Genomic DNA, 18,162 nt, shown 5'->3' with positions numbered 1-18,162 from the left:
CTGTAGTCAAGGGCATTAACCTCTTTTTCCTTAGATTTTCAAATAAAAAAAAAAAAGACAACAGTCAACACAAAATAGCGGTTCATTGTGAACGATTCAAAAATATACCTGTTGTGTTTTTTATAAATGGGCAAATATATTTTTGGCATGCTGCAGAATTTTAGTAGTTTATGTGTGTCAGAGATAAATAAGGTTGAAAATCGCTGATATCTTACATAATAAAAGCCTAATATGCAAATTATTCCCTCTACTGGAGTTCCACTGTGAGTTTGACCACTGGATCAGTCGATCAGTCACTATGACGTGCACTGACCACCAGGGGGCAGATGCTCGGACCAGTAGGTTAGCTTGCTGTGGGCACTGGTGGGCTGGACTGGAAAGTGAGATGTGAGGTGAGAGCTGTCAGGAAGTTCCTGGGGTTTGTCTTGAGCCCTGGGCAGAGGCAGGTGGGGGCGGGAGCCAGCAGGGACCGGGTGGCTGGGGAGGCTTCTATGCTGAGAGCCTGGACTATGCAGCCCTCCGCAGCCTGTGGCCTTCTCAGTGCTCAATTTATAATCTTCAGAGCTGCTTATATTTATTTAAGTTTCACTAACTACTCCAGGAGAGTGGGTAACACCATTATAGGGGGCAGGCCAGGCATAGCTGCCCAAAGCCAACGTGCAGCCTCAGGCTCCTGGAACGCAGCTGAGAGGGGGGTGGGGCTGAGTCAAAGAAACTGAGTCCAAAACTTGAGGCGGAGGCAGCAAGAGGTGGAGGATGATAGCTGTGCAGGGGCCTAGAAAAGCTGCTGTGTGGGGATAGCCCAGGAACCCAGTGCCTCTCCCACAGGACAAGGTCTACATCCCTCCCTCCTCCTCCCGGTGACCTGTCACCCCAGCTCTTCTCCAAAGGTTGGACTTGGCCCACAGAGCTCTCCACCACTGCACACCCTGTACTGCCTTGTCTGCCCCACCCCACTCTGCACAGCCCACTCCATTCCCACACAGCCTTTGGAGAGCTCTGCCCCCAGAGGAGAAAGTGGGAGGCTGCGGACAGGAGGTCACATGAGGAGGGGGCAGAGCAGGGCCCACCAAGTTAGATGGAGGGGAAGGAGGGAGAAACCCCACAGGACTGGGGGCAAAGACAGTCGGGGAAGGAGGTCCATGTGGAAGCTTTGCCCTTGGTTGAAGTAGAAATCCTGACCCCATTTTACAGACCGCAGCAGAGTGTGTGTGTGGGGAGGGTCAAAGACAAAAGAGGGTTTGAGGGGACTGGATGGAGAGCAGCAACGTTTGATTAATGGCCTACTTACTATTTTTATTGATTTCAGAGAGGAAGGCAGAGTGAGAGAGAGAGAGAGAAACATCAATGATGAGAGAGAATCCATCGCCTCCTGCATGTGCTCCATACTGGGGATTAAGCCCGCAATCCAGGAATGTGTCTTTGACCGGAATCAAACCTAGGTCCCTTTAGTTCGCAGGCTGCGGCTGTACCTACTCTACCAAACCATCTGGGGCGACCCATGGCCTATTTAAAAACCACTGCAGTAGGCTGAGCAGGGGTCTTACCATGATGGTGTTACCTGATAATGAGGGTGTCTGTCTTTATGTTGGAGTAATTGGAACTGCAACGAAGTAAAGACACAGCAATGGAGCCTACAAAGGGTTTCCACGCACACAATGCAATTTACTTCATGTGGCAGCTGAATTTGGTGAGCAGAGCCTTAGAAGAACATGCGGTCTCCAAGACCAGGGGCAGGGGAAAGTTCATGCTGAACATTCTGTGCTGTGAGTTACAACCTATATATATAAAGGCATGATATGCTAAGTGTCTGACCGAGTGGTCAACTGACTGGTCGCTACGACTTGCACTGACCACCCGGGGGCAGATGTTCCAACCAGTAAGTTGCTTGCTGCTGGGGTGGGGCCCATCAGGACCAGGCAAGACAGGACCAGACTTGCCCTGGAGCCCTCCTGTGATCCCACCCCAGCCCCAATTGGGACTGGGTGAGAAGATCAGGACTGTGTGAGACCACCGTGATCAGCCAGGTGGAGGGACCCCTGCCATTCATGAATTTGTGCACCAGGCATCTAGTAAGCTAATAAGTATAGTTTACTGCTCCTTTGCTTTACATGTTAGTCAGCAGAGGGTGCTAACACATAGAGCTTTTATCCTTTGCTTGGAATGGTCAGCATTCCCTAGCACTTACCTGGCTCGATCAAAGGGAAGACCATTCCATTCTTCAGTATTTGGAAGTTCTGATTGACCTATCTATCTTTTTCTATTGTTCAGCACTCTTCAGTATTCAATCACTAGATTATTAAATATCAGAAACAAATCTTTTGTCTTTCATACCTATGGGCTGATCAGTTAAACCTCACAGAAATAATCTTACTGAAGAAATAAGTACTAAAGCAAAAGTACACTAACTTAAGTTTGGTATGTAGCTTTTCTCTGAATTTATTATGGCCATTTATTACCTGCAATCATTTTTTAAGTATTCATCATCTTCTATGAAAAGCACTTTGTTCTTGAAACTTGCACACTCCCTGCAGCCTGGTGCACCATGCTGCTCCATCTGCTACTTCAGATCCCACATAACTTGGTCAGTTCATAAAATAGATGGAGAACTCCAGCTCTTTCCAGTTACTTCCCAGCAGTGACAGTCACATAACAGTTTTAGCTTGTGGAGCTAAAATTATGTTATTTTTTTCTCCTAAAGTCTTTACTTCAGCAATTACAGTTTTATTTTTTTTGCTTTTTATATTTTTGCTAATATCAGAGGCTACAGAAGAAAATCATAAAAGTGTGGCTGATGCACTTAGGAGACAGGATCCTGAATATAAAGAGCATGGAGGAGACCTGTGACCAAAAGCTCAAGAATGAAATTCTAAAGAAATTGTTTGGTGTTCTTAAACAAGTAATAGATTTGGAATAAGTTGATGGAAACACAGCAATACTAGTGAAGTAGATAAGACTTAACATTTTATGGTGATAGTGTTTAAAAAAATACGTGTTTTTTATTGACAGTCAAGCCTTTCCCATGAATATTTAAGATAATTTTACAGAGTTACAGTATAGGGAATAGCATCCTCTGCTCTTTCTTACTCATAGCTTTTCTAACATGTATTGAGGGTCTGTGATTTGCTTTCATTTTATGGCACATTGTGAGTTGCTCAGCTCACATTGTAGATAAACTATAAAAGTGGTTGATCTAAGGCAGTTGTTCTCAACCTTCTGACCTTTTAAATACGGTTTCTCATGTTGTGACCCAACCATAAAATTATGTTCGTTGCTACTGCATAACTGTAATGTTGCTACTGTTATGAATCGTAATGTAAATAGCTGTTATGCAGGATGGTCTTAGGCGACCCCTGTGAAAGGGTCGTTCAACCACCAAAGGGGTCGCGACCCACAGGTTGATCAACTTTTTAAAAATTCACTTTTAAAAAAAAAAATAATTTTAGGGAGGAAAGGAGAGAGACAGATAAAAATCAGCATGAGAGAGAAATATTGATCTGTTGCCTCCTGTATGTGCCCTGATCAGGAATTGATCCCATGACCTTCCAATGCACTGGACAGTGCTTCAACCATCTGAATCAGGCTGACCAGGGCTGGAATTATAATGCCTTTTAGTTCTCTTTTCCTCTCCCGCCTCATACTTGCCACTACGATGGAGGTATCTATCAATTTATAAATTATTCTGCCTAGTGGTTTTAGTGCTTATCAGGTAACATGTGCCCTGTATTCCTTCAAGATTCTGCAAAGCCAGAATCAAAAGAAATAAATGGAAATTAACAATGGAGCAAAAAAATTATACAGGAAAAGGAAAATATGATTAACTATGGTTACTATGACTTCCCTATAATCTGAGTTTTAATGTGTTGCAGTGATTAACTACTCAGTGCAGACATCAAGCCCATATGGTAACTTTTCTCTACAGTGCTCAGTGTAGTGTCTAGCACACAGGTGTTCATATAATATTCATTGAGTAAATGAATTTGTGGTGAAGAGATGACTCAACTAACTTTTGGTATGTCTTAATAAGTGGTCTCTTTTTACTGCCTTGCCCGTAATTTGTCATGAGATTACATTACATAGTACTTACATTACATAGTACTGAGCTTATTCTTTAAAAGAATTCTAATTAAAATATAGTACCTTTCCATGTATAGATTTTGAAATGATGACATACATATAGTATGTCAGCTTCTCGAGTGTAATAGCAAGTGCTGACATGTCTGTAGTTGTTAAACCCTTAGGAATAAATGAATGAGTAAATGTGTATGTTAATTTTCCCACTGCTTCGCAGATCATGTACTGTTTGATGTTGTCTGGTTTGGGTATCCTCTATGACTTGAGCAAGGGTGGGAATTCACAGGATACTCACCATCTCTCTCAACTGAAACGTCTGCTAGTGGCAGTTGGTGGAGATAAGTAAAACTTGAAAGTGTGCTTTTGGTATTGCTAACCCAGATATGAGGGTGGTCGAAGTTGGCCCCGAACCCTATGCCCAGCCCTTGAGGGCAAAAGTTCTTTGGGGTGGGGATGGGGTGCAAGGCAAGGCAGGTGGATGTGACTGACTTCTTGTTCTTGGGATTTAGAGTCAGTTGTACCAGTGTAAATTGAACTTAATTTACTTTTGTGTGCCAATCCAGACCACCATGGAATAATTGTTCTCAATAACCTCACAATAACGAGTTTTGGGGACCAAATTAAAGGATTGTAGCAGGTTTTATATTCAGAATTTGCATCTCTGGGCTTTGGTACTGATAGTCCTTGAAGTTATGCATGGCCATGTTCATGCCCTTAGGTGCCCGGGTGCCACAGAAACCCATACATTGATAGGAATCTGTTCAGGAAAGTGACAAGAAAATCATTTTGGTCATTCTAATTCTCAGGTATCAACTTGAGCTAAAGGATGACTACATCGATAGATCTAACAGACTGGGTGAAGAGGATAGGAAGAATAAAGGTGATTCTTGTGGAGAAGAAAGCTGCATTTGTAAATTTCTGGTATAGGTTATTAGCTTCCTAAATTGGGCCTGTTCTAAATTTATATGTGTGTGTGTAGCTTACATTTTACTCTTACTACAAAATTAATCATTATTTTGTTCTTTTAATTTTACGTATCAAAAATGACCTTAACCTGAGAGAGGTAGGGTATTCAGGAGGTTTTTCTTCCCCCATCTACTTTCTTCCCTCCCCTTTGACCACCACTTGCTTGTTATCTATATTTATGGGCCTGTCTGTTTTGTTTTGTTTATTTTTATTTCTTAAGATTCCACATGTAAGTTAAATCATAAGGTATTTGTTTTTCTCTGTAACTTATTTCATCATAATATCCTTTAGATTCATCCATGTTGTCACAGGTGGCAAGATTTTATTCATTTCACTGGCTGAGTAATATATCACATCTTCTGTATCCACACATTCATTTATTGATGGTAGTCTAGGTTGCTTCCAAATCTTGTCTGTTACTAGTAATGGTGCAGTGAACATGTGGGTGCACATGTATGTCTTTTCAAATTGGCATGTTGTTTTTTACATATACTGAGAAGTAGAATTATTAGAACATATGGCCGCTCTTATTATTATTTTTTTTGGGGGGGTGGGGGTGGGGAGAGTGACTTCACACTGTTTTTCCATAGTGGCTGCACCAATCTGCATTCCCACCAACAGTGTATGAGGGTTCTCTTTTTTCCACATCTTGGCCAGCACTTGTTATTTATCCATTTATTGATGATAGCTGTTCTAACAGGTGGGAGGTGATATCTCATTGTGGTTTTAAGCATGAGAGACTTCATTTTTTACTTATGGAAAATTTTAACTTCTCCATTCCCTGTGACCTGTTTCCTTATTTCTTTTACTTGTAACATATGTTTATGCCTCATGATATTTTTACCTGACATATAACTTCCTAAACTGTTTTATAACTAACCCAGGAGTAGGAAAGTTGAATAATTTTTCAATCTCTTGATATTTTATGTCTCAGTATATTTGTAGAAACTTGTCTATGAAAAGAAGTGAACTTAAGTAGAAATTTCAAAGGAACCAGAGCTGGGTACTTGATAAAGACCCATAAGGTCACCCAGTGTGTGACTGCTCCTCTGTGACTATCTTGTGAAAACTAGACTAATACTTCTTAGGAATTAGTACCATCATGTAGTCAGCTAATTTTTTTTTAATGATATATCTGCAAAGACTCATATTGAATGAAGTGAAAATGATGAAATAGACACTAAAATCATAAGACAAATCTTTGTATTTAAGGAAATTCAGATCTTTGGGTATGAGGGCTCTGAGCAGCTGGTGCAACTGGTTGGTATGTGTAGTGGAAGAAAGTTCACAATATATGTGACCATTAAGACTTCCCATCACCTGTTGGGTAATAGGACTTATTTCTTACTTTCCCTACTGATTTTTGACTCTGACACCTGCTATTTTAGATGATGAAATAATCGTCATTAGGTCTGACATTGTACATAAATTCTTAAATGAGTTTTTATTCACTAGAAAAACATCTTAAATTGGTTGGCTTTCTCTTTCAGAAAAACCTATTCTTTTGCAAGAGCAGTCCATGGCTACCAATTCAAAACAGGAAGAAGAATGCAATCATTCTGCAACTCGTGTGAAAGAACTTGAGGTAATTGCTAAGCCTATTGTTTTTTGAAGTCGATAAAACTTCAAGGCAGTAGATGAAATTTTAGTTTCAGCCATACATTATTTAGCTTGATGTGTTTAGACTGTTTATTTTATGACTAAGAAGGCCCAACTTAAGTTAATTTAGTAGTTCTTCCTTTTAGTCCTTCCTGCTTGTTGCCTCGAACAAGTTCCTTAATCATTGGGGTGGTTGAGGTTCCGTGGTGAGCTGACCTATGTGCCTAGCCCATAGCAGGTGGCCAGTGCTTTTAGTTTCTGCCTTAGCCTCTCCTTCCTTCCCATCAGCAGAAGGTGAACATTCCTGTCATTACATTGGGATCTTACAGGATAAAACAGAATGAGATGTGTTTTTCACATGCCATTTATTTTCTTGCTGTTCATCACGTGTGCTCTCTGAAGGACAGAGCTGGAACTTGATGTACCTGGATATATCCTGCACATAAAATGTATTTTTGCAGCTGTAATGATCTATTTATTTGAGAACATTGTAGACTTTTGTATGTAAACATGAAATGTATAAAAAAAGGAAAGCACCACAGCATGTTTGTGATAGCTCAGCTTTTCATTTTTATAAACATTGCTGCAGTCTGTGATTGCTATTGGGACCTTAGTTGTATCTGGAAAATGGGCAACAAACTTAATCTGAAGCACTTGCTTTGTAGGCCAGGGTTCTGCATAAGTATAAGGTTGGATGAACTTCCCCCGCCCCTTCTAGGGCAAAGATAAGCTTCCATGTTGGAATCAGGTTCTTCTTACTGCAGAGAATGAGTCCTCTGTCCAGTGACCTTACTTACTATTACACCCAGTTTATAGCAGCCTGCCAGTTTTTGCATAAGAAGTACTGCAGTAACTGTTCAAATGCAAGTTTTTTTTTCAATTCCAGCTTGAACTCGAATCTCTCAAGGCCCAGTTCTTGGCAATAACCAAGCAAAACCACCTGCTGAATGAAGAGATGAAAGAGATGAGTGGCTATTTGCTTCTAAAAGAAGAGAAATTAGAGCTTCAGGCTCAAAATAAATTACTTAAACAACAACTGGAAGAGAGCAGAAATGAAAACTTGCATCTTTTTAACCGTATGTCTTTTTCCTGATTTGCATGTCTTTGTAATTCATATTAGCTTAATATTATGACACTATGCTTTGTATCTGTAAGGAAGGCTTCAATCAGGAAAATTTTTGTAAAATTAAGATTCTCAATTTGAAGTTACTTCCTTTTTTGCTTGCTATTACTATAGTATATTATTAGTGTCACTAAGAAGTATCTTTAAACTACAAATCTGCCTTCTGGGTTGTACAAATCTCCCCTCACTTTCTGCTGCTCAGATTTGGCCATTGAGAAGGAGGAATGAGAGTGAGGTTGAGGTTATTATTCCCTCTCCACCATTGCATCCTCACCCCCACTGTATATATTGGCTGTGGGCTGGCCCTGTGCCTCTCAGCAAGGCAAGATCCAGTGCTTACAGGATGACCTCTCACCATTGCTCTGTGCCTGTGCCAGATCTTTCTCTCCCAATTCTGGGAATTCTTCCCTCCCTGATGGTTTAGGCCAAGTGTGGAGACTGTCCTGCCCACAGGCTATAGAAGACCCATAAAATCTTTTGATCTGGCCCTGCCAAGGCATTAGGGGTGAGTTAATTAAATGTTTGACCAAATATAGGAGGCTAATTAAGTTGATAATTTTGTATGACCTGCAAATGATGTTATAAATATCCATGTCAAAACCGGTTTGGCTCAGTGGATGGAGCGTCGGCCTGCAGACTGAAGGGTCCCAGGTTCGATTCCGGTCAAGGGCATGTGCCTGGGTTGCGGGCACATCCCCAATGGGGGATGTGCAGGAGGCAGCTGATCGATGTTTCTCTCTCATCGATGTTTCTGGCTCTCTATCTCTCTCCCTTCCCCTCTGTAAAAAATCAATAAAATATATTTAAAAATAAATAACTAACTAAAAATAAATATCCCAATGGCCCTTGGCAGAAGAAAGTTTCCCCACTCCTACTTTGGGCCCACGGAGTTAACAGCATGGCCCGATTACTAGGCCAGAGAACAATACCACCCTTAGTGGCTAACCTACATGAATCACCCTTTAGTGGTTCTTCAGTGACTGAAATGGTGGAACTCCATCTGATGTCTGCTTGAACCCTGAGTGTTGCTGACTGGTGCACAGATCAGATTAGACCTAGGGGTACTTAACAGGTTTTGATGGAGAACTCCTTTTATGCCTCCTGTGTGTGATAGAGGAAAGAGGTGGGCTTTCAGGTTAGTTAAAGGATTTGAAAGAATTTCTTTCATTTGCATTAGAAAAGAGTAGTGAACTTTGCCTCTGCATGCATTCAACTCTTCTGAAATTTGTGCTCTTAGTCCATTCCATAGAATTAATATGGTATTAACTACATGTGTACAAAGAAAAGAAAGAACAATTTAAAATATCTTTAGCTGCTTTTGCTAAGTGAGATGGGAAAACTTACTGTTGATAATCACCAGGCTTTTTTACCTTCTTAGTTATAGCTCAACCACCTCCTGAACTGGTAAATTTGCAGAAACAGTTGAAGGAAGCAGGAGCTGCTTTCGTGTTAGGGCATAAGAAGTTTGAAACTCACAAGGAGGCTCTGCAGAGACAGCTGCAAAGTGAAGTGAGTACTGATCTTTATTTGGTCGGGTGTTAGTCTGATCCACTGTGTACACATGTAAGCATGGTGTGTGTCACACCAGTGTAAATCAGATTGGTTTTAACATCAAAAATTATCCCCCCACTATTCTAAGGTAACCTTCTCACCTGAGAAATTCTTGGGTGATGATATAACTATATTTATAACAGTAATAAAATCCCAAGGAAAGCGCACTCATAAACAGAAATTGTCCCAGTCTCGGTTGTGCCCTCTAGTAATGTCTCTTGATTCTTGCCCTGTGACTTAGAATTGTTGACACTCTGGTGTCTGCCTCCTACCTTATAGAACTGTTCTTAGAGATGAGTGCAAATGGAGGTGGCAAACTTGTTTGTGTGCTCTATTGTTTTCTAGGGACCTGTGGACCACAGGCATGAAGCTGCTCAGAATGGGCAAAATGGAAAAGAGAATAAGCCCTATAAAAGACTTGTTCCTTTTGAAGTGAACTGGGATTTCTTTTACATTGATTTCTTCCCTTCTTTAAATCTTTTCAGGTTGAGCATTCTGCAAAGCTGAAGGCCCAGATATTAAATTATGATGCTTCTGTAAGGAGGTTAACTATGCAGGTGGCTGATTTAAAATTGCAACTGAAGCAGATTGAGACAGGTTAGAGAGATTTTTAACTTACAAATGTGTATGTGTAAAACTTCCAGTATATATGGAAATGTAAGGATCATTACTGAAGTTTCAGTAATTCTCATAGTAGGGGAAAAGCCATAGAAATATGTCATCTTAGAAGTAAAAACTCTGTCCATTTCAGGAATACCAACCAGTCAGTCATCAGCTAACGTGACTTGCTTTTATAGGTTCCTTTGGCTTGGAAGAGCCTTGTACCCCAAATAAGAAAGGTGTAATGGCACAGAGGTTCCCAAATTCATGGACCTTGGTTTTTCTTTTATATTTGTTACCTTGATAATAAGATCAATCTGACCCTTCAGGGTTTTTACGTGTTCCTTGAGAGATGAGTAAAATATGTGAGAAGCAGGGTGACTTATGTCACTCTAGAGGCCTGGTGCATGAATTTGTGCATGGGTGGGGTCCCTCAGTGTGGCCTGTGGGGATTGTGCTGAAACTGGCAGTCCAGCGCCACCTGCTGCTACTGCCTACCACTCTCGCTCATCCTGATCCTGCTGCACCTGCCGCAGGCTCACGCCCAGTCAGTCCTGATCAGGAGAAGCTGGTCTGCTGCAGTGGCGCTTGCCTGCATCTGGCGCCTGTCCCAAAGGGTATGGGATGGAGGGGCGGTAGGGGGAGAACGCAATCTGCCCTTTGGGCAGGTGGTGGGATGCCCTTGCCTGCCCAGGATCCAGATCTGTCCCTGACGTTCCCAGGGATTGTCAAGATTTCTTCCTTGCAGAGTGTCTAGGGAGGGGAAGCAGCTGCGGTGCCTGAGGCCAACTTTCAGGAGGCTAGTGGCCCTGTGCTAGTGGTACTGGTCTGTTGGTGCCTGGCCTGTTCTCTAGAGATTGGACCTGCAGGACTACTGAGGGAGTGAGTGGCTACTGCTGCTGGCTGGTGGGCCTCCAGGAACAGGTCAGTCAGCAGAGCGGCACTCCCCCTGTGGGAGCGCACTCACCACCAGGGGGCAGCTCCTGCGTTGAGTGTCTGCCCCCTGGTATCAGTACATGTCAGAGTGACTGGTGGACCTGTCATTCAGTTGCTTTAGATAGAGGTTAGTATATATCACATTGATTATATACAGTGTTTATGTTTTTGCACCTCAATTTTGAAGTTACTGATTAACCTTGGTTGGACACATTTAACTTCTTTGTGATAACCATTATAATAACCTGGTTATTAACAGGGAAGGAGTAAAAGGAAGATTAGGTAATAGAGACATGCCATTTATACAGCTTTGCCAGGGAATTGCAGTTAATAGTCTCCAAGTTTATTACCTAAAGATCACTGTGGGAAGGCACTAGACAATGGACCCATGCCCAGTGAGGTCTGCATGACGTGGGATGTTGCTTATCTGTTAGTCAGTCACACCAGGGAATAAGTCAGTAGCCAGAAATAGGCATGCCACCGCAAGTACAGGAATATTTAATTTTTAAGCTCCTGAACAAAGAAGCCCCTCTCTCTCGCTGCTCACCTCAGATTCCCAGCTTATGGTCTTCTTACCTCCCTCTACTCACCCTGTGACCCACAGCCATGTAGACTTCACACAGTGTACTGATGTACTAAATGTAGCCTGACACTAAATCATGCCCTGCTCCACCATGGAATGGACACTCTGGATACTGGCCCTACTCTTTGATTCTGCTGGAGCCCCGTCTGCACTCTTTTCAGGACTAGGCTAAGGGACATTGAACCCTGCAGACCAGAAAATATAATTACACACCAATAAAATACATTCATTCTCCCATGGGAGTCTTAGAAAAGTCTTTTTCTAAAGATACTGCAAGAGCCACCCACTACCACTAAAGTCGGAAAAATTTGACCCAGTGATTTCTCCAGCTACAGTTGGACCTCAGTTTCCTCATTTGCAATGGGGATATGAATATCTACTTTGCCATGGTGAAGAAGGCAAAATGAGATGGCTCTCAGTTGAGTGCCTGCAACACATCAGATACTCAGAAGGATTACTGCTATCATGTTACTGCATGTTTGCCCTGAGGATGCATACTGCCTGCCTCTTCTTCATAACAGGTGTACTGAAGCTGAGATACAAAGCTCAAAAAGAAAGTTTCTGTGTGTTAGCAGTTGAACTGGTTTCCACATTTCCTGGCCTGGAGCCTTCCTCAGTTCCTATTTGTACTCACTCCTCCTCAGTTCCTTTTCCCATCTTCCACGCTAGTTTCATTTTTATCTCTTGACTCCTTCCCTGTTCCTTATTTTCTCTCACGCCTATTTGCTAAACTGCCCACAGCTGAAATCACAGTGATCTCGAAAGATGAATAGTTTGAGGATGGAACCTTTTCAAACACATGCATTGCCCTGGAGGCATTGCTAGAGAGTAGCGGCCACAAGACTGGCTATGCATGTCCAGGTTTTGCTTAGGGAGTCCCAGCATCTGTACACCTCCCTACCTGTATGACCTAGCCTTAGCTCCCCAGGTGTAATGTGGGAGGAGCAGAGTTGTTAGTCTTGTTGTGGCTGCAGGTCCTCATACCCTTATCTGAAAACTAGAGGCCTGATGCATGAAATTTGTGCACTCACCTTCGGTGGCTCGCCTCAGACCTCGCAGCTGTGGCTTTGTCTGGAAGGTTGTCCAGAAGGATGTCTGGAAGGTCATTCGGCTGTCCGGTCTAATTAGCACATTATGCTTTTATTATCGACTAGAGGCCTGGTGCACAAAATTCCTGCAGTCAGGCGGAAGGGGCCCCCCAGCCTGGCCTGTGCCCTCTCAGTTCTGGAGCCCCACGATAGATCGCCCCAAAGATGTAGGCTCCTGGATGAATTGCCCCAAAGAGGTAGGCTGGAGTAGGGTCCCTGCCTGCAGGCATGTAAAGCCTCGGGACCCCCAGTGCTAGAAGCTAAGACCAGCAGGTCATAATAAATGCGAGAAGTTCACCAGAAGGCTGATGGGCTTCGATATTCAGCAGGGCTGAAAATCTGCAAATTATTACCTGCTGCTAGAGGAAAGGCCAAAAGCAGTTCCTCTAACCTGATAATTTTTTCCTGTTTATCAAACCTGACCTTTGATATGTGTGTTTATTTTGCTAAAGGGCAAAATGTGTAAATAAAAAGCCATGGGTCCAGAAATTCGGCAAGCCACTCCACTAGAGAGCTGGTTTCCGCCTGGCTTTCCCCCATGCCTTCCAAATTTATACTTCTTGTCCAGTGTATCCATTTATGTGTCAGCCCCTTCTCCAAATTCCTGAACCCTTGATGCAAAAAGACTGCGGCACCCCAGGCCACGCCATGTGGAGCTAGCTGCCAGGCCCCACCTCCGTGCACACAGCATCAAGTCTGCGCCCACCTGTGCACGCAGCCTCCTGATGATGGATGTGATGGGCATGAGGGCATTGCGGCGTGAGGGCTTAACAACCACATAAACTTATATTAGCATAGATAGATTGGGCCCTATAGTGGTTTTGCCACAGCCCTGGGAGTTCTGGGGCAGCATCCTTTAGTGAACCATGTTTGCAGTCAAATATGTGACTATCCATGCTGGGTAGAATAAATAAAGGTAATGAATGGATTTGCATCAGTTCAGGTAAAGTTTATCAACAGTGAATTCAGGTCTGCTTAGGCTTTGTTACCAAATTTATGAATATGATTGTGGATCGTGGGTTGTGAAATAATATCATGCATTAAGAAGGAAGGCCTAGCTCTGGCTAATTTTGTTCAGTGGTTAGAGCGATGGCTTGCAGACCAAAAGATGGTGGGTTCCATTTCTGTCAACCACATATACCTCAGTTGTGGGTTTTCTCACCATCTTTGGTTGGGGGTGCATGTGGGAGGCCAAGTTGAGGTGTCTCTCACATCAGTGTTTCTCTTCTCTCTCCCTATTCCTCTACTCTTCCCTTTCACTCTTCAATGGAAAATACATCTTTAAATGAGGACTAAAAAAAGGCCTAAAAACAAGGTCTGTGAAGTTATAACTGGTACATAAAGCTCTCAAAAAAATGCTAATAAATAAGAATTGGCTTCAGAAATTGTTTAGTGTGCATATTTGTTCTTATTAATACCTCTCTCTTCATTTAAAAAAAAATATCAAGCATATTTGAATTTTTTTTCCTGCTCATTGGTCACATTATTTTCATTTAGCCCCCAGCCAAAGCCATCTCTGTTTCATCATTCTGCCAGCAGATTTATGGTGTCTCCTACTGGTGAAACAAGCAGGGATTTCTTGAAAAAAATCATCTCAAACAGGAAAAGCTGATGGGAGAGACAGTTACACCAAGGATCATAAATCATCCAAATACAAGCACAGTTGTTTGCTCCCACATTTCTGATCTTTAGTTTGTAATCACACCAAGGCAAGAATGAAAGAGCTAGAGCAAGAGATTGATTGCTTAGAAAAAGCTTTCTTCGGTATTCTGTTGCTAGAAGCCCACTAGCATCTAAGAGTCTGCCTCCACTCATGTAGGTAAGCTTCTGCAGAAAGGGTTTCAGGACTTTCATGGTCCTTTTATCTGAGTACGAGTGAGTGAGCTGTAGAGAGCAAGAAGGAGGAGAAGTCTATGCTTGCTGTACCTGGGAAATCTTTAGCCTGAGTAGCTTCATCCTCACTGCACCTATGGTTGCCTGCTTACCAGAGACTTCTCCCCTGTGACATAACATTGTGGGAGGCAACGGGTTAGAGCAAGTTCAGCATTTTGCTTGACATGCAGACGTGTTCAGAGAATGGTAATCAATGGCTTTTCCCTTACTGCTGATTAGTTTTATTATTAATGCTGAATCCTTAATAATGTGGGTCAGTTATACATCATACTCAACTATTTGCAAGGATAATAGAATTTCTTTTCAAATTAAACTCCTTGGGAACCATGTTGCTGTTTTCACTGTGTAATTTGTAATACTCTTGTCCTGATACCTTTTGCCCTTTAGGTCTGGACCAATCCCAGTCCTTTGCTTTTCCCAGTCCTTGTCCTGAAAGAATGCTCCCGCCTTCAGCAACTGAATCTAGGCACAGCCTTTCCATCCATTCACTCTCAAGCCTTCTGGAGCAGAAAGCCAAGTAAGTTCCACATTCTGATTGGCCCAGCCAAGTCTGGTTAGCTGAATGGCCCTGACTTTGCGTTGTTTTAAAGTGACGCTCAAGACCATGTGGAGTGTAGAATCAGATTGTAAGATGATGTGTAATCTTCAAGAATCATCTGAATTATTTGGGGAAAATTCCTTTTAGCAAATAATTAATTTTTCCTTGTTTGCTAAACCTGATGTGTACACAGTGCACTATGGTAGCAGTAAGCATTTTCATAGTTCTATGAATAGACTTGGTTTATAGAAATAAAAAAGCAACATACAAAATCTACAGAAGCAAATTCAGTTTATTTTTAAACTTGAAGTAGTTTCACACATTTTAATTTTAAAGTCCTTCAAAAAAAATAAGTCAGTTAAAAAATATTTGGGCATTTAGTCCAAACAAAAGTCTAATTTGTCTATTGAGATAAATACTGAATTGGTAGTGGGTTGTAGGGTCTGATTGCTGAAGTAGAATGGCGTATGTAGAAGTTGGGTGGCGGGTCACCCAGGCTGGGATTGAGGCGCAAAGGAGACTCCTGTCTGTGCTTGATCCATATGGACGGCACTCTGACTCCTTAGTTCTGGGCTCCAGGCTGGACATCTGTCTGCATATTTTGATTCACTCCCAGTGTACAGAGTTGAAAACTGCCACATGTGTCCATCATGGTCCTAATGCGTGTAATGTGCATTTATTTATATTGCTTTCTCATGATAAAGCCAAGAGGAGAAACAGCACACCCATGTGGGAGTTAGGGCACTTGGATGCACATGGGGCTTGTAGTTTTGCATCTTCAGCTGACTCATACTGATGCTGTGCAGAATTTGTTCTTTTCAAAAACGTTTTGTGGTTCTTGAAAATATAAAAGCATTGAGAGTGCCACATTATTTCTTGTCAGCAATATAATACCTGCCTCACAGTGTAAGGTGGTTCTGCAGAGTGCCCAAGCTAATGTCTTGATTACTTGGAATGATGCCAGTTGCATGGAGCGTGCCCAGTGCAGGACAGCTTTCATTTTCACAGAGCACAGTTCATTCTCTAGAGCAGCGGTTCTCAACCTGTGGGTCGAGACCCCTTGGGGGTCAAATGACCCTTTCACAGGGGTCGCCTAAGACCATCGGAAAACATATATATAATTACATATTGTTTTTGTGATTAATCACTATGCTTTAATTATGTTCAATTTGTAACAATGAAAATACATCCTGCATATCAGATATTTACATGACGATTCTCAACAGTAGCAAAATTACAGTTATGAAGTAGCAACGAAAATAATTTTATGGTTGGGGGTCACCACAACATGAGGAACTGTATTAAAGGGTCGCGGCATTAGGAAGGTTGAGAACCACCGCTCTAGAGCCTTTTCCAGAGTCACAAAGGCTTTTCATAGCCCTGTGCTCTTGGTTTTACCTTATTACAACTTCACACTCATGAATTTTATTCTTTCAACCCAGTCTTTATCAAAGACAAACTGAAGTTCAAGACAGACATAAATTTTCAAATGTGGATGAACTATCTTTTGAGGATAATGAGGAATTTGGATCATCTTTTGAACGTAAGTTTAAATGTAAGTACCAGTTTTTAACAGTTGAAAATGTAGAAAGCTAAGTCTTGGTGAAATATATCCATTGTTAAATCAAAGGCCTTAAAAATTACAACATTTGTATTTTGTGATAAAAACATGGATACAGATGTATTACCTTTTTTATATCACAGATTTTGATGGGTCTATTTGAGTGTTACTTTTTTTTAATTTTCAAGATAACCAATAATTTCAAAGTTGGAGCTAAGCTCACAAGTGAACCCTTAACTTAATTTACCAAGTTTGGGATTGCCTCAGATTAAAATACCTGATTCTTAATTTTTTTTTCTTTTTATGGAATATGAAGATGCTAAGTTATTTAAGTTATACAGATTCTGATGACTGCATCAGATGTAGAAACCTCATTCTTAGTGAATGAATGGAGGTGGAAGTATATTAGCTTCCTTATCTGAAAACTGGAGGCCTGGCTCTGGCTCTGCCTTAGATTGTTCTCTGGGAGCATACTGCTTAAGTATAAAATTAGGATATAGAAGTCAGTCAGCTCTAAGGTTCTCTCTAGCCTAGGAAATCTTTATATTTGTATATAATCTGTAGTTTTGCATTGTGAGCTTCATTGTCAAATCTGAAAGTACTCTACTTTGAACAGTTAAATGAAAGAGCTTAATAAAATTGGTAAATTCTTTGCAACTAACTTTTTAACAATTTTGTTAAGGCTTTACTATCTAAATGGAGTTCATATAATTATCAGCAAGTCAGGTGAATTCTGTCACTTTCCTGTTGGGTTATAAATCTAGTTTTGGAAACAAATCTAATTCTTTTAAGTGTAATAACACTTTGAGAAGCAAATAGATTGTCAAGTGGTATGCTGAAAGTCTTAGGATTAATTCTGTAGGAAAAGATCTGGCTTGGTTGCTTTGGCTGAGACTTGAGCGCAGCCAAAGTTACCCCCATACTGCCCTGCCTTCTTTTGCTGTTGTTAAGGACTCCTGGGACACTCATTTGTACCTATTATAGATGCAGCAGACATGCCGATACAGTTTGAAGTGAATGGCCTCCATCCTGCTGGTGACATGCCTCTCTTGGGAACTGCCTTGGGTGCTCCTCCTGCCAGACCTATCTCCTCTCATTACCCAAGTAAGTTTTCCTTGGTTGTAACTACAGATAGTATGATAGCTACTAAATGCCAGCCTGTTCCTAGTGAGTTATTTCATTTATTGAGGGAGGACCTTTATAAGCATAAATTATTCAAAGTCTTAGAGTTGAGTATTGCCATTGTTAATACATTTCTGAAATAAATTTGAACATGTAAAGAGGAGAAAATTAAAGGAGTTGCTTCTCATTAATCTTCCCCAACAGTGGCTTTTTAAAAAAAAATCTTTATTGTTGAAACTATTACAGAAGTCCCCTTCTTTCCCCCATTGACCTCTTCCAGCCTGCTCCTGGCACACGCCCGCCCCCCCCCCCCCCCACACACACACAGGCCCTCACCATCCCATTATTTGTGTTCACTCATTATGCATATATGCATACAAGTTCAATGATTGAGCTCTTCCTACCCACCTCCCCTCCCCTGACTTCCCTCTGAGGTTTCACAGTCTGTTCCATGCTTTTATGTCTCTGGGTCTATTTTTGTTCATCAGTTTATTTTGTTCATTAGATTCTACACATGAGGGAGATCAT

At 41.7% G+C, this 18,162-nt stretch overlaps 1 protein-coding gene across 1 annotated transcript in view; it reads left to right on the top strand.

Annotated features, from left to right (window-relative positions):
- Nucleotides 1-18,162, top strand: part of LOC308512391 (centriole and centriolar satellite protein OFD1-like) — a gene marked incomplete at both ends in the record, with an annotated part of 323,346 nt that overhangs the window by 18,302 nt on the left and 286,882 nt on the right. Inside the window, 10 exon segments of the mRNA XM_081082156.1 lie at nucleotides 2,785-2,814; nucleotides 2,816-2,880; nucleotides 4,881-4,954; nucleotides 6,531-6,625; nucleotides 7,526-7,715; nucleotides 9,141-9,271; nucleotides 9,799-9,894; nucleotides 14,806-14,930; nucleotides 16,394-16,506; nucleotides 17,503-17,616. Coding sequence (XP_080938282.1) covers nucleotides 2,785-2,814; nucleotides 2,816-2,880; nucleotides 4,881-4,954; nucleotides 6,531-6,625; nucleotides 7,526-7,715; nucleotides 9,141-9,271; nucleotides 9,799-9,894; nucleotides 14,806-14,930; nucleotides 16,394-16,506; nucleotides 17,503-17,616 — 1,033 coding nt within the window.

The sequence above is a fragment of the Myotis nattereri genome (genome assembly GCF_964212035.1).
Source record: "Myotis nattereri genome assembly, chromosome: Y".
NCBI lineage: Eukaryota > Metazoa > Chordata > Mammalia > Chiroptera > Vespertilionidae > Myotis > Myotis nattereri.
This window is presented reverse-complemented; position numbering and strand designations above follow the sequence as displayed.